This window comes from Psammomys obesus, unplaced genomic scaffold (genome assembly GCF_907164565.1).
Source record: "Psammomys obesus unplaced genomic scaffold, mPsaObe1.curated_primary_1811, whole genome shotgun sequence".
NCBI lineage: Eukaryota > Metazoa > Chordata > Mammalia > Rodentia > Muridae > Psammomys > Psammomys obesus.
In genome coordinates this window covers 6,838,390-6,862,149 of record NW_026590699.1, presented here as the reverse complement: position 1 = coordinate 6,862,149, position 23,760 = coordinate 6,838,390, and the positions used below count along the sequence as shown (strand labels likewise).

At 48.0% G+C, this 23,760-nt stretch overlaps 1 protein-coding gene across 4 annotated transcripts in view; it reads left to right on the top strand.

Moving 5' to 3' along the window:
- The window catches only part of Arhgef7 (Rho guanine nucleotide exchange factor 7), a 107,316-nt gene that overhangs the window by 27,558 nt on the left and 55,998 nt on the right, over positions 1 to 23,760 (top strand). For 3 of the 4 annotated variants that reach the window (XM_055608388.1, XM_055608387.1, XM_055608386.1), the window contains exon 2: positions 3,817 to 3,903. In XM_055608388.1, the coding sequence (XP_055464363.1) occupies positions 3,817 to 3,903 (87 nt within the window). Of the gene's footprint in view, positions 1 to 3,816; positions 3,908 to 23,760 lie in introns of those variants that run through there. The other variant, XM_055608390.1, reaches the window with a different exon arrangement.

The following is a 23,760-nucleotide window of genomic DNA, read 5'->3' as shown; positions in this document are numbered from 1 at the left end:
GAGAAGAAATGGTTCTCATTGTTTGTGGTACATTTTATGAAGTTATCTCAAATAACGAATTGTTCATTATAGCAACATTGTTCTTGTGGGACATGCAGAACTGGGGACCCAGGAGACTTGTCATAATACAGACCATTTATTTCTCTCTCTCTCTCTCTCTCTCTCTCTCTGTCTATTTTTGGTTTATCAAGACAGGGTTTCTCTGTGTAGCCCTTTGCTGTCCTGGACTCGTTTTGTAGACCAAGATGGCTGTGAACTCACAGAAATCCGTCTGCCTCCTCTTCCCTGAATGCTGGGATTACAGGCGTGTGACACCACATCTGGCTCAGATCTTTTATTTTTAATTTCTATGTACTTGTGGATGTATGTGTACATATGGTCACACTATTCTGTCAAACTGAGTACATGGCCTTACTTTTTGAGTATATGTGCTATCAGTGCTGTGCATTTACTCACAAGAAAACATCATATCGAGTACAGCACTGTGTAATATGTCATACCATGTCATACCATGGCTGTACTATTTGTCACATGTACACACATACACAGAATGCTCATAACCAGACAGCATAGCACCATGCATGCATCCTGGGCACTGCATGGCAGGAATTCAAACACAGCCGTGAGAAAAGATCATGTGCCTGGCTTCAGAAAAAAATGTTCACATTGCACAGTAGAGGGAGCTAGCTGCAAGAAGAAATGTGCTTTGACCTTTGACCTTGGCTTGTTGCTAAGTCCATAGTGGGGGCCTGAAATTTGTTCAGCAGAAGGGGAAGGACAAGGACAGGTCTTCCTTAGGAGTTAGGCATTTTTAAAGTCCCAATCAAACTGGCTTACGGTGTGAAACATTGCTTGAGGCATGTCTATTTGGCTTGTCACCTCAGGTCTTTGAGTTAATGCAGTGGAGGTGAGGCTGCATTCGAGGATGGGCTCACAGTCTCCATGTCATAGAATATTTTTCCCAAGGCAGAATTCCATTCTGGTTTTTTTGGCCACTGTGAGAAGGACAATTTGTGTTGTCCTGGTGACAGTACTTCCTCGGATGCCATGTCTGATCATCTCTTCTAGAACTTGGTTGGTGAGTTCTACTGCCTTTCCTGTCCACATTTCCTCTACTCCCTTTCCTTACTGTTGCCAAACATTTACCACTCATTTGCTGTGCAGCATTCATTGTGCTTTGATTTTATTACTTATATTTCCTGCCATACCTTCAAAATCGTTAAGGTGACTTGGCCTAAGATTTTCCTGATAGCTACTAATAGCCAGCTTGATGCTGGTCAGGCTGTGCCAACATAACTGATAGGGTGATGGCTCTCCAGTAGTCTCACATGGTAGATTCCTCACTGGCTTCTGAATGCTAAAAGCTTTACTCAATAGCTTGCTCAGGTAGTATACCTGAAAAGCTTGTACTATGCCCTGACTGAGAGGCTGAATGAGAGAGATGAAGTATTTGGGGCATGGAGAAAATTTGTGCTCTGGAGTGAACATTTTTGAGTTCATTACAGAAGTGAGCAGGGACATTATCTAAATTAGTAAGGTTTCACTCTGGAAATAGTGTTCATTGATCGGGATGAAGCAGGTGTGGAACCAATCCCAGAATATTTCGGATGCCATCCATGGTTATTTTTGGTCATCTCCTGTGACCTGGAATGTAGTTGAGGTTTTTCTTCCCAAGTGTTCGAGGGGTACGGTTCTTGTACCCCATTAGGGAGAGCTTATATTTAAAATGTGTCTTTGGTATCAACACACAATAGCAAGGTTGCATGGTCTCTGAACACCCAGGAGTCTGAAGCTGTTTTCGTCACACAGGTTTGTTTTTCAACATTAATGTAAGACAAGCCAGTCTCATCAGCACCTTCATCGTAGCCCCAGGAGAGAACAGAAAGGGTTTCTAAACTCCTTCTCTGTAGATCCACTCTCAACCCGAAGTTGAAGTTTTCATGATGTATCAATTTTGAAACACACTTACCAGACAGAATTAGCTGAGAAAACTGTGTTTCTGGCCCTGGGTAACATAACTGTAAGTTTTAGTACCTTTCAGCCTCACAACGTTGTCTAATCCTTTTTTGTTGGTCATCATTTCACAAATCCACATTTTGCTGCTTTCCCATCTTCTCTACAGCTTCCTCAGGCATTCATTGTTATCTCAGCACTTTCTGGATCAGCCTGGTCCACAGACAAATCTTTTTTTTCTTGTGGATGTTTTATATTGTTAACTCACAGCTAATAGCATTGCCCAAATGAACCTTATCTAACATATAGGGTTTGTTTTTTTTTAAGACACATCACTACCTCCTTGCTTTTATGAACTCCTAACTGCACTTCAGCGTGTTTGGAGGAGCAAAACAAAAACAAAACAGTGAAATTACCAACTGAAAGAAGATGGCAGACAAACATGGTACTAAATAGGAGAAGTGGCATCTGCTTTAGTCTGAGGATTAAAGCGGTCCGGCCGGCATTTGCTCATTTGCAGCAGGGAATGCACAGGGAAAGCACCATGTCAATGAGAATGTACTGTTTATCCTGGGATAAGTGCAAAAGTTTATAAATCTGTGATATTATGGATGGGTCTCTTGCAAAAGAAAACAAGGGCAATGTGGAGGGCTTCCCCCTCCCCCAAGAACATTTCAGCTGAGGGAGGGGGCTCGTTTCTCTCAGCATTTCTGAACACTCGCAATGTTTAGCGACCCAAGCGCTTTGCAAAGAGACCACTGGATTCCTAAGCGCAGTGGATGGATGCTTTGATTTTTTTCCTCATTAAAACAAAACAAAACACACCTTGCATTTTTTTCAGTGCTAAGATTCTGGATGATGATGTAAACGCCAGCATTTAATTCTTCTACTCCACTTCAGAAAATTTGTTCTTTATAAATTCTTAGGTTAAAAAAACTTAAGTAAAGCTTTTCTGATGGATTGTGGTCTTCCAATCACGGATTCTGCTGTTTCTTAGTGTCTTGCAGGGTTAGGTGCATAATGTAACACATGTGGCAAGTATAGCAGGATGCCTCACGGATTCTACCTTGGGCAGCACTGGGTGGTAGGTCAGCACCTTCCCTCGCTGCTCATGGCGCAGGTTAGCACCACCAGCCTACTGATGCCTTACCCACAGTAGCCGGCTACTCTGGTTAATCATTCATAAAGCACATGGCCTGTGTTTGGGAAAAGAAGTCATGGCACTTTCATCTGCACGATTTCTGTTGCTCATTGTTTTAAGCTATAGCTTTAGACTTTCAAGGGCCTCGGTGGTAAGACGGGAAGTTCTCTTGAATGTCTTAGAGACAGAGTTCTGTGCACTGAGGATGAGTCACTAGATTGTAGGTCAGCAGGAGGCGCGCTTGGGATGGGAGGCCAGAGTAGGGCCTGGAGGGACCTGCCTGGGGCCCGCAGCGGAGGTCTTGGAGGACGCGCCCGGAGCCGGAGGGCCTTGAGGAGGCGGCATGTGCCGGGAGCGGGTCTTCAGGAGGCAGGGCCGGAGCAGGGCCAGGAGGTGGCGCGCTGAGTGGAGGGAGCCGGGCCATGGAGGAGGAGGGCGCGCGTGAGGCCAGGGCAGGGCCTGGAGGAGATGGAGCGCGTGGTGAGGGGAGCCGGACCGGGAAGGAGGGCGCGCAAGGGGCTGGAGCGGGACTGGGAAGAGGTAGCCGTGGCTGAAGACGCAGGAACTGCGGAAAGAGGCCACGGGGGGGGGGGCGCGGTTTGACGACGTCACTTCCGGTTCTGGGCGCGCTTCCGTGTGCGGGCAGGGGCGGAGATTGGTGCAGGCAGAGGAAGGGGAGCGGATGAGGCGTCCGGCCCGCTCAGCGCCGCTGTGTGTTGCAGGTCTACCCGGAGCCGCGGAACGAGAGCGAGTGCCTGAGCAACATCCGCGAGTTCCTGCGCGCCTGCGGGGCGTCCCTGCGCCTGGAGGTGGGTGAGCGCAGGGCCGGGCTGGGCGGGGGTGGAGGAGGGCGGGTCGGGGTGGGGGAGGCAGGGCGAGGGGCGGGGGTGGCCGGGGTCGGGTCGGGGCCCCGGTAGCTGTCGCTGTCTGGGGCGATCGTTCCTCACTGCCGCCGCCTCCTCCGTGTTCCCTGTGGAGCGGGGCTCCTTGTCCGGGGACGAAGCCTCTCGCTGTCTCCTCGCGGCCGGCCTGTGGACCCCACACCGTGTGCCGGTTTCCACGAGAACCCTGGATTCTCCGGCTCCTGTGCAGGTGGCACATTGGTAATCTCGGGGACATCTGTCCGGTCCTGAAAGATGCCCTTCGGAATTCCCCAGCATCGTACGCAGGTCGGACTCGGCCCTCAGCAGGTGTTCAGGCAAGGTCTAGACTGAACCGTCGAGGGCCGAACCCCTTGTTGTCTCACATCCTCATCTGCTGCCTCTGCAGGCCCGAAATTCGGCGGTGTGGCTGGAGCCTCCACCCACAGAGCTTACGTTAGAAGACTCAGGATCCTGAAACCGGGGATTGTAAAATCTGTTTCTGAGGACAACTCGCGGTTGTCTTTGCCATGGCGCTTGATGTTTCTTGCAGAATACCCTTTGTAGTCGTCCTTCAGGGTCCACTCTCCAGGGATGGCGCGCTTTTCTTGTTTTTCTTATTCCTGGGCCAGTGCCGTAGATCTAGAAAACTGGCTTTGCTTTTAGGGGACGCTCAGGTGTATGGGCTTGCGCGTCCTCCAAGACCTCCTTTTTGATGTTTGCAATCTGACCGTGTGAAGGTTCTGTAATATCGCATGCACTCGGGTCCTGTGGTGACCCAGTATAGCTTTCCTTTCCAGATAGGATAGTCTCTTGCGTTTCTTAGGAGGAATTGCAGAATGTCTGGAAAGTATTTAATTGAAATTGGATACACACACAGTGGCTTATAGTGATTAAAGAGTTACCGTTTTCGTTAATCTTTGATGTATGTCTTCGAGGAAATTGCTGGAGATAATTGGATGGTGGTTGGGGCGATTTCAGAAAGCCCCAACAGGTAGGGTATAGGCTTCCCTTGGTTGGCATCAGCCTTGCCGTTTTAATGTCTAAACTTCCTTGTTGGACTGAAGAGCAGTTTTTACTTTGTCTTGACATTTGTCATAGGATTTTATCCTCCTCATCCTCCTGAGTTTTGTTTATAGTATAGTATTTTTTCAGTATAACTTGTAAGAAACTGATTTAAAGGAAATGGAACGTTATACCCTTGTTTTCATCTTTCCAAAGGTTGTTTGCTGTTGCTATCTCATACAGTAATGACTTTTCTGGCTCCAAGTTTGCCCAGAGTTGCTCTCAGGGCACCACACGGACCTGTCCCAGCCACCTGGAGCCTCTCTGGACACAAAGCAGGTCCTTGCCAAGGACTGGTTACTGGGCTTATGATAGCAAACAGGTTTCCCTTTGAAGGGAAAAAAAGACCAATTGTGTTTTATTTTGTGCTGATTTTAAAGGGTAAATATTTCTTCAGTTACTTAAAAACATACCAGAAGAAAATATATCATTTTTTCAAGGTCAGTGTGTCATATTTAAAACTCACAATTACTCCAGGACATAATAAAAATAAAATACATGGCAAAACCCAGTTTGTTCAGCCATCGTGTTTTAGGAAGTCCCTGGAAAAAGAAATGGCTTTAACTCATCCAGCAGTCTGTGTTGTGTGAGAATATACAAGATATACAGGGAATATACAGGGAAAGTCCTAGTCTCCACAGACAGAAGTATGTAGAGGCCTGCGGGAAGGGCCTTGAACCTTTGAGCAATTCTAGGACTTAACACATTTAGTTTCTACCAACTTCTCAAAGATGGGAGATAGAAAGCATTTTAAAATGGGAAGCAAGTGGGAAACAAAACAGCCTAAATTCCAAGTTAGCTTTTGTTCTTAGTACTTACTACCAAGGGGCTTTCCCCAAGGGGTTGTTTCAGACTGAGTTGTGTTAGTAAGAAAGACTTCCTAGCTCACGCCAAATGATTTCTTTAAGGAAAAGAAACTTAGTATCACTGTTCCCATAGCAGTTTTTTCAAAGCTTCTATTACATGTATTTGTGTGTGTGTGTGTGTGTGTGTGTGTGTGTGTTTGTTTTCCTGTGTGCCGCCACAGTGCTTGTTTGGAGGTCAGAGAGAGTTGGTTCTCTCCTCCGCCATGTGAGTTCCAGGGACGGAACTTTTCAGCTTTCCTGGCAGAGGCCTTTACCTGCTGAGCCACCTTCCTGGTCTCTCTATTTTTTTTACAACTTATTTTTCCACCAACCACTTGCCTTAAAATTTTTGGGGTAGGTGTGGGAAGATGGTTTATGAAAAAAAGCCCAGTGTGGTAGTGTACTTAGAATCTTAGTGGTATGGTGCAGAGACAGTAGATTTCCCTGGGGCTTGTTGGCTAGATAGCCTAGCCAGTTTGTCAAGCTCCAGGGTTTGAGACCTTGTCTCAAAAAATAAGGTGGAAAGTGGCTGACAGAAAACAATCAGTGTTCACTTCTGGCCTATACATGCACGCCCGTATGTGTAGGTGTGTCTGTGGACTTGCACACATTAACACGCGTACACGCATATACTCATACACACATGCACTTTTATTGTTTGATTTGTGCAGAAGAGTGCGCACAGCAATGCCAGTTTCTTTTCATTTGTATTTAAAACAAACAAACAAACAAACAAACCCAAATTGTAATGATAATGATGATGTGCTTGAGTTTTGCAAATCAGAAGTACCTTAGTGAATGAGAGACAAGTGATAAAGTCACAGTCCTGCAATTCCTCAGGTGGAGTAGCTGCAAAGATACAGAATTTGTTGTTGTTCTGCCCTCAAATTTTGGTCCCAAAAGTGTTAGATATGTTTACTGATGGTCATACTATATTAGCTGGCAAGATTTTCTTACCCAGTAATGTTACTGCACTGATCATCTGAACGAATGGAAACACGTGAACTGCAGCTCTCCACAGCAGAGGCAGCCATCCTTGAAAAAGTGGCTTTTTCGGTCACTCCTATGATGCTTGTACTAGCTTTTTATTCAGTATCTAAAATTGGTGTCGGAGAGATAGTTCAGCGATTAGGAGTACCAGGTGCTCTTCCAGAGAACCTGGGTTCAAATACCAGCACCTTCATGGTAGCTCACAACCATCTGTAACTTCAGTTTCAGATCTGATGACTCCTCTGGCCTCCTCTACGTGGTGCACAGACATACATGCAGGCAAAATACCCATAAATACAAAATAATAATTAGCGAAAAAAAACCCTAAAGTCAAGACTGTAACCCACTTCCCTTGGTATACTATGATGCTTAGCCTACGTCTCAACACGCAGCTTCAGGGATGTTAGCAGCAAGGCTATCAAATGCAGCTGTGAACTCTTGAGTGAGTTCTTCAGAGAAAGAGCTGGGGTCCTAAGTGTTCAGTTATAGTTTACATATTTAGTAGTGTTATAATGTACATTTCTTTTACTATGAATTTTGAAAACGTGGAATTTAGCACTATTATAAACAGGTGTACTTACGGTCATTTTCTAAAGTCTAAGTTAAAATTATGAAGTGGGAGCCGCGATGGCTTGTGAGCTTTCCTGGCACAGTCCTCTGCGCAGATGGCACTGTCCTTTCCAAGGCAAGAGACAACTGGGTTATAATCAAGAGGAACTGACAGAGCAGTGTGTCTGAGGCTCTCCTGCTGTAGAACCGATAGTGCTTCTAATACAGTGTCTCTGCTCTGGAAAGGAAATAAGATTCGGATGCAATTTCTCATGGTTGCCTGGATGACAACCAGGGAGTCCATCAAATGACGCAAACCACAGCTCTTCATCAGCCAGTTCTGGCCCTGGTGTGGGACCTGGAAGGGGTGGTGACCCAGCACCATCCCTCTTCCCATTTGTCTCATATACCACATGATACCAGCATTATCTTCTGGCTTTAGTTAAAAACATTAACTTCTGTGAAGAGGCCATCATCCAAAGGTCTCAGTGATTCAAAACAAATGTATTTTCTCTTTCTCATTCTCGGACATTTTTGGCTAGTACTTATGGTCTTTCAGTTCAGTAGAGATTAAGGTCTAGACTAACTGTTCACATAAAGTTTGCTTCACAGCCTAGTTTCTTAATATGTGTATTTCTGCAGTATTCTTGGTTTTTTTGGTATGTGACTGCATCATGGGATGATTAAATCAAGCTAATCTCCATCTGTCACCACCATAGACTTGTGAGGAGAACATTTTAAAGTCTTTTTTCAAAATAGCACCTCAGCATGTATGCTGTCAGCCGTAGCTGCCGCACTGCATTGCCCCCACTCTGGCTGGCCTAGCCCGTGTCCCCTCTGGCCAGCACCCTCACCGCATTGTCCTTCGAGCGCCGGTGACTGCCACTTGTACTTCTAGTCAACAGTTGTAGGCTTTGTATGTGAGTGAGGCCATGCATTATTGGTCTTTTGGTGCCTGGCTTTCTCTGCCTGCTGGTTCTCCAGGCTCATGATTTCATTTCTTCTGTCTGTACTGACAATGTCTTGATGCTTATATGTATCTTGTTTTCTTTTTCCATGCGTCCACCTCATGTTGATTCCTTTATGAGGCTATTTGAGCCCTCTTGCAGTATATGGGGAACACGAGTTTTTCTCCAACATTTTCTCAGTTTATTTGGATATACACCTGGTAGTGGGATTGCTGGATCACAGGGTGATTTTTAGTTTTCTGTAGAACCATTATATCAGGTTCTGTAATGTATATACTAGCTTCCATTCCAACTCCGGTGTTGAAGGGTTCTTTTACCTCACACAAACAGCAGTTAGCTTCTGTGTAGACGCGCTGAGAGTTGTGAGGTCATAGTTCACTGTGGGTCACTTTACATTTCCTTGCTGTCAGTGGTGAATTTTATGAAAATAGCTGTTGTCTTTCTCAGGCTTTCAGAGAAATGGCTGTAAAAAGGTTTGTAAAAAGGTTTCAGGTGGTGCTCTCACTTCCTGCTGTGCTCTGACGTCAGCTTCTTTGCAAATGTGTGCTTACAGCTCTCCCTCACTTTGTCAGTTGGATGCTTGCCTTTTGTATGTACTGTAAGAAACACAGGGGTTAGCAACAAACAGCAGGGAGAGTGCCAGGCAGGCCTAAAGTGCTAAGGGAATATGAGCAGCAACTGTTACAACCACCAGTACTTTCTGTGCTTTAAACATGGTGTTTATGCCTAGCGCTCGTTTGTTACATAAAGCTCAGGAAATTGAGAAATGTAGAAAAAATGGCCTGATACTGCCATCTAGAGATGTCAGTGTTAGTGGCTTTAGTCATTGCACACATGCAGATGTCTTTAGAGACCCGTGACACAGTAGCATGCATGTTCTGTAACATCCCTCAGCTTGACACAGTGTGGTGGCACTGTGACCATCTCTTCATGCTCAGTGTTTGTCTCTTGATTTAGTGACTGCCACCGGGAGGCCAGTAAATCCTATTGGATGTGGACATGCTTTTCAGTTTTTACTGTCATATCAATAAACAGTGATCCACAGGAAGGCCTTTTTGTTTTTTTTCCCTGTGTGCTAGTGCCTTTAGTTGTGACAATTTTGTTGCAGGGTATGTTCCTCCCAGGCCACAGCAAGGCTAGGTGGGAATTGATACACCTTCATACCTTCTCTGGTGACCTAGTCACTAACCTGTCAGTAGCAGTGTATGAGAGTACCTTCCTGGGCTGCCCTGCGACAGCTTGTACCTGTTAGGGGCCTTCTTTCCCTCACAGACCTCCATGATACACACTGCGGTTTCTCTTGGTGTGTCTTGCTTGGTGCGCCCCTTTTCTGGGTGTGGTAAAGCGAGGCAAGAGTAAGGCATTCCTAGTTCCCTGAGGTGGACTTGTGACTTGTGAGGATATGCGGGGCAGCCTGGCACATGCAAATTGGAAGCTGGAAGCCTGTAATTCCTTCTATCCCAGTATGTGTAACCAGGGCAGGAGGCTCTTTGTCCAGGTTGAGCTCCCCCTGAAAGCAGGCCTGCAGCTGCTTGCAAAGAAGGCTGAGCTTCCTTTGAGTGGCCTTAATGTCCACTGTTGAAACAAGCCAGGGTGACCTAGGAAGTTAAACTGAGGTTCTGGAAAGGGAGTTATCAGTCTCTGTTTAAACTCTTTTTTTTTTTTTTTAAGAATAAGCTCATCAGAGGCCTATGTAAGTCTGGGGACCAAACATAAAGAACTTGAGATGCCTGTGGTAGGTTTGTTTGGTAGCAGAGATACTGGAGAGCACTTAAGTAACTTCCAGCTGTTCAACAGTTTTTTGGGAGAGTCGGGGTGGTTGGGATGCTGGACAGAGCAGGAAACATTTGTTTCTGTGAATTCCCTAACACTAGTTGTGGTATTGTGAGTGAGAATATTCCCCATAGGCTCATATGTTTGAATAGATGGTCCCCAGTTGGTGGAACTGTTTGGGAAGGATTGTGAGATGTGGCCTTGTTGGAGGAATTGTGTCACTGAGGGTGGGCTTTGAGGTTTTGGAAAACTTGATAGGTGTAATGGCTCACACCTTTAATCCTAGCACTTGGGAGGTAGAGGCAGGTAGAGCTCTGAGTTTGAGGCTAGCCTGGTCTAATGACAGAGTTAGTTCTAGGACAACTAGAGCTACACAGAGAAACCCTGTCTTGGGAAACCAAGTCAAACCAAAGCAAACCTTGCACCATTGCAGTGTGTTCTCTCTATCTCTTTGTGAATCAGGATATGTGTTCTCAGCTGCTCCTGCTACTAAGGCCTAGCTCCACCATCATGGACTCTTAACCTTCTGAAATTTCAAACCCAGTTAAATTCTGTCTTTTGTAAGTTACCTTGGTTATAGTGTTTAAACAGCAATTTAAAAGTTACCAAGACAGGAGACATGGCTTAGAGGTTAAGAGCACTGACTATTCTTCCAAAGGTCCTGAGTTCAATTCCCAGATAATGGTTAATGAGATCTGGTGCCTTCTGGCATGCAGGCAGAAAACTATATAAATAATAAATAAATCTTAAAAAAGAAAGTAACATTAAAAGATACCAAGACACCAGTCATGGCTATTAAGAGGTATCAAAGCTAAATGCGCAGTTAAATATTTTGTTTAAACATTCTAGTTACTTGTGCCTGGAGATCTGAGGAGAGCTGAGACAGTGCTAGATTAGAGACAGGTACTGAGTTAGTTTTGTCCAGCATACATGTCTGCATGTCTGGTAGGATTTTTTTCAATTTTACTTATTTTTATTTTATGTACATTTGTGTTTTGCCTGCATGTCTGTCAGAGTATCAGATAACCTGGAGTAGGAATTACAGACAGTTGTAAGCTGCCATGTGGGTGCTGGGAACTGAACCCAGGTCCTGGAAAAGCAGCCAGTGCTCTGAAGCTCTGAGAACCCTCTGGTGGAATTTAAAGGCACTGTCTGTCTGTTTCTAGAGTCCATAAACTCCTCCTTAGTTCTCTCTCTGTGTGTATCCTCAGAATGTGAGCTTTGTTATTAGATTGTGGCTCAGCAAAGGGAGGGCATATGGGCCTTCCTTGGTGTCATGGTTGGTTTGGTTTTAAATGTCAACTTGCCATAACCTAAACTCATCTGAGGAGAATCAGTGATGAGTTATCTAGGTTTGTTTGGCCTGGAAAGTGTCTGTGGAGACTATATTAATTGAAACTGGAAGACCTACCGTGAATGTGGGCCCTGAACTATGAGACTGAAGAAAGCCAGCTTAGTATTAGCATGGAATAAGTGAAGTTCCATTTGTATCTCTCTGCTTGTGACTGTGTATGTGATGTGGCTAGCTGCTTGAGTTCCTGCCTTGACTTTCCCTCAGTGGTGACTGTAAGCTGTCAGTCAAACAAACCCTTCCTCCCTGCCTTAGTCAAGGCTCCATTGCTGTGAAGAGACCACGGCAATTCTTATAAAGGAAAGCATCTAATTGGGATGGCTTACAGTTGCAGAGGTTCAGTCCATCATCAGTGTGGTAGGCAGACACAGTACTGGAGAAGTGATCCAAGAGCATGACACCCAGATCCAAGGCAGCAGAGAGAGCGAGCGAGGCATTGGGCCAGGCTTGGGCTTGTGAAACCTCAGAGCCCACTCCTTGGTGATCAAGCCTTCAAGTCTATGAGCCTGATAGCCATTTCTGTTCAAACCACCACACATTCCTAAGTTGCTTTTGTCAGGCGGTTTTATCACAGCAACAGAAATGAAGCTAGCACACAGGTTGCTGCTGCTGTGTGCTCAGTTCATAAAACACCGAGTGGGTAGAGCAGGTAAGGTGGCTCAGCAGGTAGAGCACCTGCAGCTCTTGCAGAGGACCAAGTTTGTCTTCCGGTTCCAGGGGATCAGACGTCCTCTTCGGATCATCTGGGGCATTGTACATGTGGTGCACAGATACATGTGCAGGTCAGACATCCACAATTGCAGTTGAGAGGTTAAGGGAGAGCCACTGTGGAATGGTGTACTTGATCATCTGCTAGTTCCAAGTGGCTGTTGCCGCCGCAGCTTTACCGAGTCTACACTGATGGGGCTACCAGATGAACATGTGAACTGCTGTGTGACAGACTTTTTCTGGGGAGATACAACATGTGCAGGTGTGGACTCACTCCGGAGAGAGTTCGTGACAGACCAAAGTCCAGTTTGTAAACCAGTGAGTTTATTGTGGTTTCTTAGGGAGTATGGATGATGGCTTACGTATAGGAGCACAGATGACTCAAAAATCAGTACATCATCAAAGCCTAGCTTTGCCATCCATCACCCAGCATGGGTGACACCTCTTGAAAGCACATTGCATAGCCTGCAGGTAACTCAACAGGGTGGAGTGTATCTTTTCCAGGTAGTTCCATTGGCCTGAGCCACTTCAGAAAGCTTGCTTGCTGTTTGTTCCTTCTAGGCAGTTCATTTGGTCGGTTTTACTTCAAAGCTGCTTGAGTGGTCTGAGAGTCATGTTTGCGGTTTGGCTTTCTCACCATCTGCTTTACTGTTCTTGGGAGGGAGGAGCCTAGTGAATGTGGTCAATTTCAGGAACTTCCTGAAGTTATTTTGAGTTGTCTTTATTGAGCTTCCCTGCAGGATGTAGTGTTTCACTTCCCCTTAGAACATCCTGTTTCACCTCTTTGTAAGTACATTGTCCTAAAACACTGTTGTTTCACTTTCTCTGTATGTCCTGTGCCTTAACAAATCATCCTTAAAGAGGAAACTGCTCTACACAAAACCAATCACCAGGAAGAGTCCTGATGATGATAAGAGTTATGAGGAGACAGTGGGAAGCAAGGAGGCGTCAGAAGATTTTGGGAGTTGATAAGTACTATTTAAGGCCCAAGGACTGAAACTTTTCTTTTGACCTTTGCCATAGAAAATTCCATGTGAAGGAATCTTGCATCTTCCCAGGTGCAAGATGGCTAGTGTAGAGAGCCCTGAGTGGAACTGAGTCTGTTGGTTCAAAGCTAGCTAACTGTTAGAGGTGAGTGAGTGAGCCTGGGAGGGACTGAGGGGAGGTGAGCCCTGCGTGGGCCTCTTCTGTTCCATTTGCACTGTTTCTGCTGCAGGTGCCTTGGTCTAGCTTCTCTCTGGATCTTCTCTTGGCTACTAGCCCCAGTTGTCTCATAGCAGCCTTCTGCAGGATATTGTTCCTGTGTGTGGATGAGGACATGAGGCATGAAGCCCTGAGCATGTCAAAGGCTGGCTAGGAAGTCTAGCCTTGGAGCTTTGCTCTTTTGGACCCATTCTTCTTTTCTGAGGGTCAAGTCAGGGGTGGAAGTATGGATGTTATTCTGTCGAGGAAGTGCTGGGGTGTAGGGATGTGGTCCTGGCTTGCTATTGCTCCCCCTGGATAGAGCTGCGTTCTTGCCTCCTCACAAGTTAGGTGAGGAATGAGCCACTCACGGTTGCTGCTGTAACTCTGCTGTTTGTTTCTACAGTCTGCAGGACAGTGTCTGTCCTTGGAACATTCTACATAGCATGAAACCTCCCCTTCAGTGGCTCTTTTCCCTGACTTGCTTTCTTTCCTCATTACACCAGCTCTGGTGGGATGGCCTGGCACCTGTCACTTGTGCCACTTTCCTGCCTAACTGGGTTGGATTGGTCCCATCTAGGAGCTGGTCTTCGTGGACTGGTCTCTGTAAACAGCCACCTCTTCTTGACTTCTGTGCAGCTCTTGTAGTGTCCAGCTGTTGGAGATGCCCACAATGATAACTGACTGACTGACTGTGAGTCCTAACCTGCTAGGAGTTGTGGCTTCACAGGTATTAGCTTATTGACCTCTCTCCCCACTCCTCTGACGTGGCATTAGTTAGTGCCCAGAAACTGAGACACCGAGTTTTGGAACACAGGTGTGGTCACTGGCCAGTGCTTATTACGTCTTCCCATTCCTGTGTGTGGAGAACCTGCCTTCTGGCCCATCTGCAGAGCGGTCATCTGGGCCGCTGCAGACCCAGATGCCACTCTTCCCTTCTTTCTGTCTGCTTCGGGCTGTCTGTCTGTGAATTATTGAACATATGCCATTGCTTGTGGGTAAGAAGAGGTTTGTTCAACTGGAAAAACTCCACAAAGTGTCCGTCCAGGGGGATTGTGTGGTATCCAGCCAGGGACTTGAGATGCCTGTCAGGGACCTTGGGCATTCTTCAGGATCCATGGGTCCCATCTAGGGGCCTTAGGGTGCTATTCAAAACAGTAGTCAGGGCCTGAGATGTGTGGTATCTATGTTACCCCAGTTTCTCTTCTCTTCCCTCCCATACTCACCTGTATTTTGTCCTCAGAACTACAGAGTTTTGGTTTGGTTCTTTCAAAGCCTTGCTGCATTAACTGTTGCAGATCAAGTGTAATGGGATAAGCAGCCTTTGTAGCTCCATGTCAGATGGTTTGTGTGAACTCTGACTTGTATCCGGTGGGTGCTGTCAGCCCTGACATATGGGGCTCAGTTTGAGAGGACAGATGGCTGGTAGATGGCTCTGTGCCACTTGCTGGCTGGTACTGACTCCTGGTTTTGGTGCTGGTTTCCTTGTGGCAGAGCTCAGTAGAAGGATGCCCAGGTCCTAGAGCCCTTGCAGTCCTGCAGAGTACGCTGAGTAGAAGTTTCAGAGTTGGAGGACCCGAGCTTAGTAACTGTACCTGGCGCATTCCATAGGTTCTAAGGGAAGAGAAACTGCAGAGGTCCTGGGCAGCAGGTGGAAGGCTGTGCGTTGTGCACCCTTGTCTTCTGGCTGGTGTGTTTCTGCCCCGGGGTTGATGGAAAATGCCCAGAGCCGTGTGAGGGCCCATTTAGGGGCAGGGTGCTCTTCAGTCCCCACCGTCTTGGGGAATCCTGGGAAAGACGGCATGTGCAAAATGGAGGAGTCTTTAAGTCTGCACTACCAGCTCGTGTTTCCATTTTGCAGGGAGCCCAGCTGAGCTCAGTTTGGTGTCCAGTGGAGGGGCATGTGTGCAGTTACCAGCTTGGGGTGGTAGTAGGAGATCTGTCCTTGTTGCAACAGGGCAAAGTTGTATCTCTGAGCCTCCAGGTGAGAGTGCAGGTTTTTGGCCAGGCTGTGGCTGTCACCCTAGGTAATGTTGCTGCTGTGCTGTGTGGCTTGTGAGGACTGGCTCGTTGGACCACATGGGTCTGGAACCTTGCTGTGAAAACCTCTCAAGACTGCCGCTGGGACAGAGCAGATAGAGGAGCAGACGCTGTGTGAAGTGGGCCTTACCCTGCATGCAGTTGTTCTGTATGTCAAGTGCACTTTGTCCTGTGTTCAGCATTGGCCAAACGAGGGAAAATGCTCCACTGACGGTTAGTGTTTTTACTTTTCCACAGTCCTTGTGGAAAATGAAACAGTGACAGCCATGGCTGATGAGTGACAGTGGAATGAAACTACACAGGCGTGGCTGAGAGTCCTGGAGCAGAGCGACTCTGTGTCTAAGTGTGAGAAGCATGCAGTGGTAGCTTTCCACCTCCTTCTGTTCACTTCCTAATTCACCCTTCCCCTCCCCTCCCCGTCCCCCACCCCCATCCCCATACTGGGGATGGAGCCAGGTAGATGGTGTCTGACTGAATTAGGTCCTCAAGCCCCTCCTAGTTTTAAGTCTTGTAAAACAGGTTTCTTTTTGATTATCCTTTAGTCATCATCTTTCTGTTTTCCTTTGAAAATGAATCTAGAAAACCCCAGGCCATTGTCTGCTTGGATGGGGAAATCCCTCTTTTCTTGACAGCTATTTGTCCTGCATCTTTTTGTCTCTGAGTGTCCTTTGTGCTTTGAGAATTGGCAGAGGACAGGTTCCCACTGAGAAAGTAAAACAAAACCCAAGTCCTCACACCATGTTTGGATGTGAAGTTTATCCTGAGTTTGTGTTTAAAAAAAAATAACTACCCAGAACGTGGGTTTCTGCCCAAATTTGTGTTAGTGTGTTTGGTGTTTTGTCAGGGAGCCTCTCTGCTGCTTCTGCCGGGGTGTGGCCTTGGCTTCAGTGGCCGTACAGCTCTTCTCTTCTTGGGAAAAGCAGGCTTACTGTTGTATGGCGGCTTCCAGGGGAGGCAGGCCCATGCCCTGTAGGCTTCAGTGAGTGGGAGCCTACAGAGACTCTCTAGGTCTTGGAAACAGCTGTTGGGCTTGATGTTTAGAGCTAGCCAGCTCATCTGCTGAACCTGGATTTGCTGAGAGTGGACAGTACATGCCGCCAGCTGGGGAGGAGTACAGAAGAGTACTCTTGGCTTGGTAGCCAAGAGCGGGCATGAGAAACACGCTTCTCTCCAGCTGTGGTTCCATAGAACTGGGCCTACCTGGCTACCCATCAGGTGACCTGTAGGGTGTGAGCTTTGAGGTTGCAGTCTTTGGGGAGGGCCATCGGGCCTTCTGGGATTGCTCACTGCCTGTGGCTGGAGAATGGATGCTTTTATTTTCCCACCTCGGGAGGTTAGGAATGGTGTGAGCTAGAGAGAGCTTCCTGACCTGTTCTCCCTGGAGGGTTTCTTAGGTTGGAGACTTGAGCAGCTGCCTGGAAGACCACCATAGAAAATGCCTTGGGCCTTTGCCTGCCTGGTGTGGATACTCTGCATTTTGTTTTATTTTTTTTTAAGACAGGGTTTCTCTGTGTAGCCTTGGCTGTCTTGCACTAACTTTGTAGACCAGGCTGGCCTCTCCGAGTGCTGGGATTATAGGCATGAGCCATTGTGCCCTGCTATCTCCAAAAGTCTTTACACACCCATTTACATTTTATTTTGCTAAGCATTTAAACTACGTTACAGACCTCTTGATACTGCTGAATATGTGGGTGTGGCTGTTAAAACGCCGGTGCTGGCTCTCATCGTTTCCCAGGACAGTCGGCATTGTGATCTGTTGCTGTGTGTGGCGTCCGTGTTCACATGTGCACCGTGTTCTCAAGGTGGCGCGCAGCTCTCCGAATGTGAAGGGTCTGGGTAGAGGCATGTATCATTTACCTTGTCATGCCTCTTAGCTCCCTAACAAGGTCCTGTTCCCTCGCCTTCGCACTTACGACCTGCATTAGTTTTTATCTATTCTTTACAATTTTACACATGCAGCGAGTGAACTTGGTGTCCCCCATTATCCTCTCGTAATCTCCTTTCCCTCCCACTGAACCGATTCTACCCAGCCAGTCCCTGCCCTTCTTTCATGGCGGCCCTTGTGGTCTACTGTGTTTAACTAGGGTTGCCTTCGTAAGTGGAGGTGGGGAGGAGGTTGGTCAGGGGTGACAGTGATCAAGCCACTGGCGACTATAAGCCACCCTCCCCTAGCAGCCGTTGCTGCCTATACCTCCTACAGGGGGCTGGGCCTTTATGCATCTCCCCTCCCACCCACGATGGAATGTTGATGCGCCCGAATTGTGCACATAGCTGCTTGCTGTGAATTCTGGATGCGTACAGCCACGCCACATCCTGAAGACTGTTTCACAGCACTCCTTCCCATCCTCTGCCCTTACATTCTTTCCTCCCCCTTTTCTGCAGTGTTCCCCAAACCTGAGAGGGCTCATGTGGCTGTCTGTGTAGGGCTGAGCACACAGTTATCATTTATTCTTAGCACTTTGACCAGATCCGAGTCTGTAGTGCTGTCCCCTGACGTAAGCGGAGGCTTCTGTAACTGAGGCTGAGGGCCGCACGGTCCTGTGGACACAACTGTTGAGAAGGCAGTTCAATGTCCAAACGCCAGGACAGTACAAGTACTTCACTTGTCTCCCTAGCCCCTCCCTTTAGCTATGACCATCCCAGCTGTAAGTTTTTGATCAGGTTTACAGTATCAGGCAAAATTTTTCCCCTGTGGAAAAGGCCGAAAGCCCACACAGAAAAGAGTTGGTTATTACTGTGCCTGGCAGCTTGGTATTCTCACTTGCACGGTTGGTACCTGAGGGAGATTGTTGATCACTTTTCTCCATCAGCACACTGGATGGCATCTTTGTGAAAGCCTGCCAGGAGGAAGGGAACTTCTAGCATGGTTCCAGCTTGTTTCTCCATGCCATCTATTTTTATTTTTATTGACTATGTAGCCCATGCTGGCCTCGAGCTTGATATGCTCCTGCCCCTCCCCCCTTCCCTCAGGTGTTCACATGACCGTTGTGTGTCACTGTGTCGGATGAGACGTGTGCTTGGTTGTGGTTTGATTCTACTTAGACAGTTGTGGCAAGATTTCTGTATGAAGGTGTTCCTAATTTCCCATAGCATTTTGTGAGAGGGTGCTTAGTGCCTGCCCCTCTGTCTGTGGGGGTGCTAGGTTAGCTTTCACTTCCTGTTGTGTGGGGACCTTCCCTTAGTGTTGAGCTAGTCATCTTGATAACACTTTGATCCCGTGCCTGTCCTGCCACCACATCTTGAAGGTGGTATGTCTGACACCACAGGCCACCCTTGCTCAAATCACTTGCCATTTTGGTAGTTGCCATTTGGTGCTCAGATGCTTGGGTGTGAGGCTGCCCTTGGGATATTGCGTTTCCATCAGTAGTGGATGCGGGTGGGTAGAGCTGTTGTCATCTGGGCTGGAAGGTTGTGGAGAGGAGAAGTACTCCCCTGCTTCTAGAACCAGTTATTTGTGCTGCACACACTCAGTTACCTCTGACCTCTGTGTGGCTTTTTCCTTTATGCAATTTTTTTTTTCGTAATGAAAGGAAGATCAGTCTGACGTAGACTGAAGTTCTGAGCTGCATGTATACATGGACTTCGGGTGTAAAAGGAAAAATGTTAATCAAGAAGGAGCAAGTGTAAGGCAGACATCTCTTTTACATGTGACAAGGGATTTGGACAGTCTGAAGCAGAAATCTAACCGCCCGGGCATGGAGCACGCTAGCAGGCATAGCCGCTTCCTTCCCCCTCAGGATCAGGACTGCCGTGGAAGCCTGTGGCTACTGTTACTGTGCCACAGGGGTGGCTGAGGGCTAAAGATGCTGCTCTTGTGCCGTGTCTGGTGCATACTGTTGGTACCGTTGACATGGCTGTGCATTTCTAGAGCTTCTCTGTTTGGAATTACCTGCTCCTACAAGGGTGTGGTGGCTGTGCAGCCAGGCAGCTGACTTGTGGGGTTCAGCTCTGGTTGTCTGAGTGAGAATCTCCACCTCCTGCCCCTTTTATTTGCATGTTTGGTCTGAGATTGATGGAACAGTTTGAAAAGGATTAGGAAGTATGGTCTTGTTGGAGGAGTTACTATCTGTGGTGGTGGGCTTTGATGTTTCAGAGGCCCATGCAGTTCCCACTGGCTTTCTCTCTATGCCTCTTGCTTGTCGGATGTGAGCGCTCAGGTGTTGCTCCATACCTGCCTGCCTGCTTCCACGTTCACCACCATGATCACTATGGGCTTACCCTCTCAAACTACAAGCAGGTATCTGATTAAATGCTTCTTTTATCAGTTGCCGTGGTCATGATGTGTGTTCAAAGCAATGGAAAGTAACTAAGACTGTATAGTGGAGTTGCGCGTTTTAATTGTTCTTTGGGCCAGTCAGTGTTCAGTCTCCTGAGTGCCCCATTGCAGGTGTGTTCCACTGGTGCTCCCCCGGAACTCTCCGTGAGTTGCAGCTGACTTAAACACTGCATCACAGCTTTTCAGTTAGGGTGTGCTGCTTTTCAGTGTTACGCTGTCACTTCGCTGTGGTGTGTAACAGTGTGTGTAGGGGTGGTTGTTTCATGGAGGAGAAGCTGAGGCAGGTGAGCCCGGACAGCTTCAGGTATGAGGAAAGTCTAACCTGTCAGGGTTTGCTTATTCTTGTCTAAGAGTTAAGGGTACACAACAATTTTGTGGCTTGTGTGTATGTGTGTGTGCGCATGTGTGCGCATGCATGTGTGTGTGTGTAAGACTCAGGCCAGATAAAGTAAAGGAGCAGGGCAAGGAGCTCTGTAGGAAGGGTTTGGAGTTGTCTCAGTTTCTCTCCGTAAACAGACCTGGGATCGTAATGTCCTCGCATTCGGTATTTCACAGCAGCGTAGATTGGAGCTGGCCCTTGAGCAGGAGGGGTCCTAGGAAGAGGTGCAGGAGGTGGTATGGGTCACTGACCCGGGTGCAATGCCCCTTGTGTTCTGAGAAACTGAGCAGAGCTGGGCTGTGTGGCACTCTGTGGTGTTTCTGGGCAGTAATGGTCAGCTTGCACCTAGTTGTGAAGAAACTGCTTGGGCTGGATTTCTTGGCCACAGAATGGCATGTGGTGAATGGCAGAATGATGAAGAATATCGTGAGGCAGGGTGGCCAGAGAGGACCCTGGTAACACTTAGGTTTAAGAGAGGAAGAGACACCAGTGTGAAGATGAAAGAAAGTGGTGCCATAGGTTTTGAGAGGGTAACGGGTACAGCCCTGTGGGACAGCTTGCTGCTCTTTGTGTGCCACTCTGCCCGTGCCCTGGGGCGTGAATGCTGCAACCTGTGTGTGTTGGGAAGGCCTCTGGTGGAAGCAGCCTGGAAGCAGTGGCTATTGGAAGAAGCCTGGTGTTGCTGAAAGGAGAAAGGATCAGAGGGAGAGCTGTGTGACTGGAGTGTCTGCAGCCTGCTCTCTACATGGCATCTGGAGCATTATCTCCCAGTGCATATGCTGTAGTGGTGCCAAGACCGTCAGTAGAGTCAGGGGAGGGATTGGTGTGTCAGTGCTGGAATCCTATTAAGAGTTAGGACAATGTTTGTCTATTACTTTGGTGGGTTTAGCCCTGAAGATGTTAAGAAGAAAAGGAAGGGGCTGTTTATAATCATTGACCCACCCAGTGCCCTTAGCAACAGTAAAAACAGTGCTCCAGGGTGGGATTCAGTGCTGTTGGGATTACAGTAGGCAAGGAAGGAAAGATCAGCCTTGTGTCCAATACTAAACATTGTGTATGTATGCATGCACGCATCCTACAGCAGCATTGAGTGGGCAGAGGACAACCTTCTGCCTTGCTTTTGAGGCACAGTCTCTTTCTGCTGCTGTCCTTGCTTGTACTCCAGTCTAGCCGGCCTGCAGCTTCTGGCCTGTCCTCTGTCTTCACCTCTCATCTTAAAGAGAGTAGTGTGGGATTATGGGTGTATGCTTTCACATCCACCCGTGACGAGGCACTGTAACCAAAGAGCTGTTATGAAGGGAATGTTTAACTGGGGCCTTCCATGGTCGTCATGGTGGGAAGCAGGCAGGCAAGGCACCAGAGCAGTAGCTGAGAGCTTTACATCTTGATCCCCAGGTGGTGGCTGAAGAGGGACACTAGGCCTGGCGTAGGCTTTTGAAACACTGAAGCTGGGCCCAAGTGACACTCTTTCAACAAGGCCAAACCTCCTAATCCTTTCAAACAGTCCTACTGATTGGTGCACAAGCACTGGAGCATATGAGCCAGTCTCATTCAAGCTACCACACACAGGTAGTATCCTGTCACAGAGCCATATAGCCCTGGACCCCAGACATGTTTGAAGGCAGTTCATCTTTAAGGGAAGCTGGGTTCAGAACTAGGACTTGTCCTGGAGAAGTGGAGTGAGGAAGGCTGCTTGCCAGTGCTCTGTTGTCCTCAAACCCTTTTTCTTATCATGCTACAAGCTCTATGAGACCACATGTTTACAAACTGGTACTAGAAAGCAGGGGGAGTGTGACAGCAAGGCAGTGTCACTCACTACTACAGAGTGGTGACATAGAAGCACTCCCATTAGTGTAAGCGCTAGTCTTCTGAAATGTGCACTTGCTTCTGTTCTACTTGGTTGTTTTCATGGCATCACCCTGCAGCCCAGCTCAAGCCTGTCTCAAGCCATCTTTTCCCAGCTCCAGGCTTCCCTTAGAGTTTGCAGGTAGTCTGGGTAAAATGACATTTGCAGTTACTTGTCGTTGTGGTGTCCAGTTGCTGGGAGACCTGTGATCTGCACGCGCAAGCCCCCTTTCTTACCACAGCCTCCTTAGCTTAGGGTATAGGTGCATCCCGCTCTTCCCACAGTCCTGCTGCATCCCCCTCTTCCCACAGCCCTGCTGCATTCCCTTCTTCCCATGTTGCATGGTTTTGTAGCAGGACCAGACAACCTGGGTTTTGTGGCCTGTGGGCTTTTTTTTTTTTTCTTTCCTCACACCTTGATAGGCAAGTAGTCTCCCACTGAACTACACCCTGAGACTTGCTTCATTATCATTTTATTTACTTTTTAAGATAGAGTTTCACTCTACAGTAGAGCCTGAGCTGGCTTTGAACTTGTGACCTGCTGGTGTCAGCTTTCTGAGTAGCTGGAGTTATTGTTGTATGGCACTATGCCAGGCTAGAAACCTGTATTTCTTGACTTAAGGATGAGAATGTTGGGACTCTTGTTGGGCCTGGAGAGGTTGCTGCAGGCCTAGGGAAGCTGCCTCTGCTCCCTGGTGGGTTTCTCTGGAGGGGTAGGGCTGCATTGTCCCCTTTGGTGTTGGATGGGACAGGATGGTTCCCGCCCAGCTGGGCTGGCCCTTTCCTAGTACTTTGGGAGAGCAGACTTTACTTGGGGGTGGTTCTTGTCTTGGCCTTTGGTGCTTCTGGTTCTTGGCTGCCTTAGCCCCTGTTTCATCTAAAGCATAAATACCAGTGCAGGCGGGATGTTTCCAGGTCATGCCCTCAGCCAGTTGGCATTCTCTCAAGCCTTCTGGGGCTGTACTCAAGGGGCATCTTCTCCATGTTTTCTGTTGGTTCTCATAGGTGTGTCTTGGTTGGACTTCCCCTGTGAGCCACATGGTCGGCTCTTTGTGGTTCAGTCCTGTGACAGTAGCCAGCATGTCTGTGTGGTCCTGTGGATGGCAGGGGGAGCTGGTGGGAGCGCCTGGAGGGCTCTCTCAGAGCTGGGCCTTGGCCAGAGCTTCTCATGCTCTCTCCTTCTTCCTGCCAGTGCTGCTGAGCTCCGGGAGGCCGTGCCTCGGCGGCATTACCGTCCCCTTTCCCATGCACAGGATGTCTCAAGTTGATCTGCTCTTAGGCCCCCTTAGAGAGAGGGGTCAGGGTGCTGCTCAGCTTCTGTCCAGGGAAAATGGCTTGTGGGTGCAGTGGCTTGTGTTCTTGGTGGTGTGGCTTCATGGGACCGGTCCCAGCTCTGTTAGGGTTTTCAGGGCCCAAATACTTCCCTCCCGCAGTCTTGTAAAATCCTGTGCTGACTGCTCGGAGCCTCTCCCTCTCCACCCCACTTAGAGCCTTTCAGTTCTCACTTCAGTGTGCTGTGGGAGGGACGAGAGGGGGTTGTTTGGGTGTATCTTGAAACACTTCTCCAAGCTTGGGGGTTGTCATAGCATGCTGGTAGTTTTGATGTTACTGCAGTGTTCGGATTGTTTTTAGAGCTGTGAATGCTGACACTTCCAAGCAGGTGTCATCTTCTCTCCAGGTCCTTTTGTGCTTGGGTTCAGGTTCTAGTGATTGGGAGGGAATGCTTTTCCAAGTGCACTTGAGGGACTGAGGCGGGCTGCGTGGGATGCCTGTGTGAGGGACTGAGGTGGCCTGTGTGAGGGACTGAGGCGGGCTGTGTGTGGGATGCCTGTGTG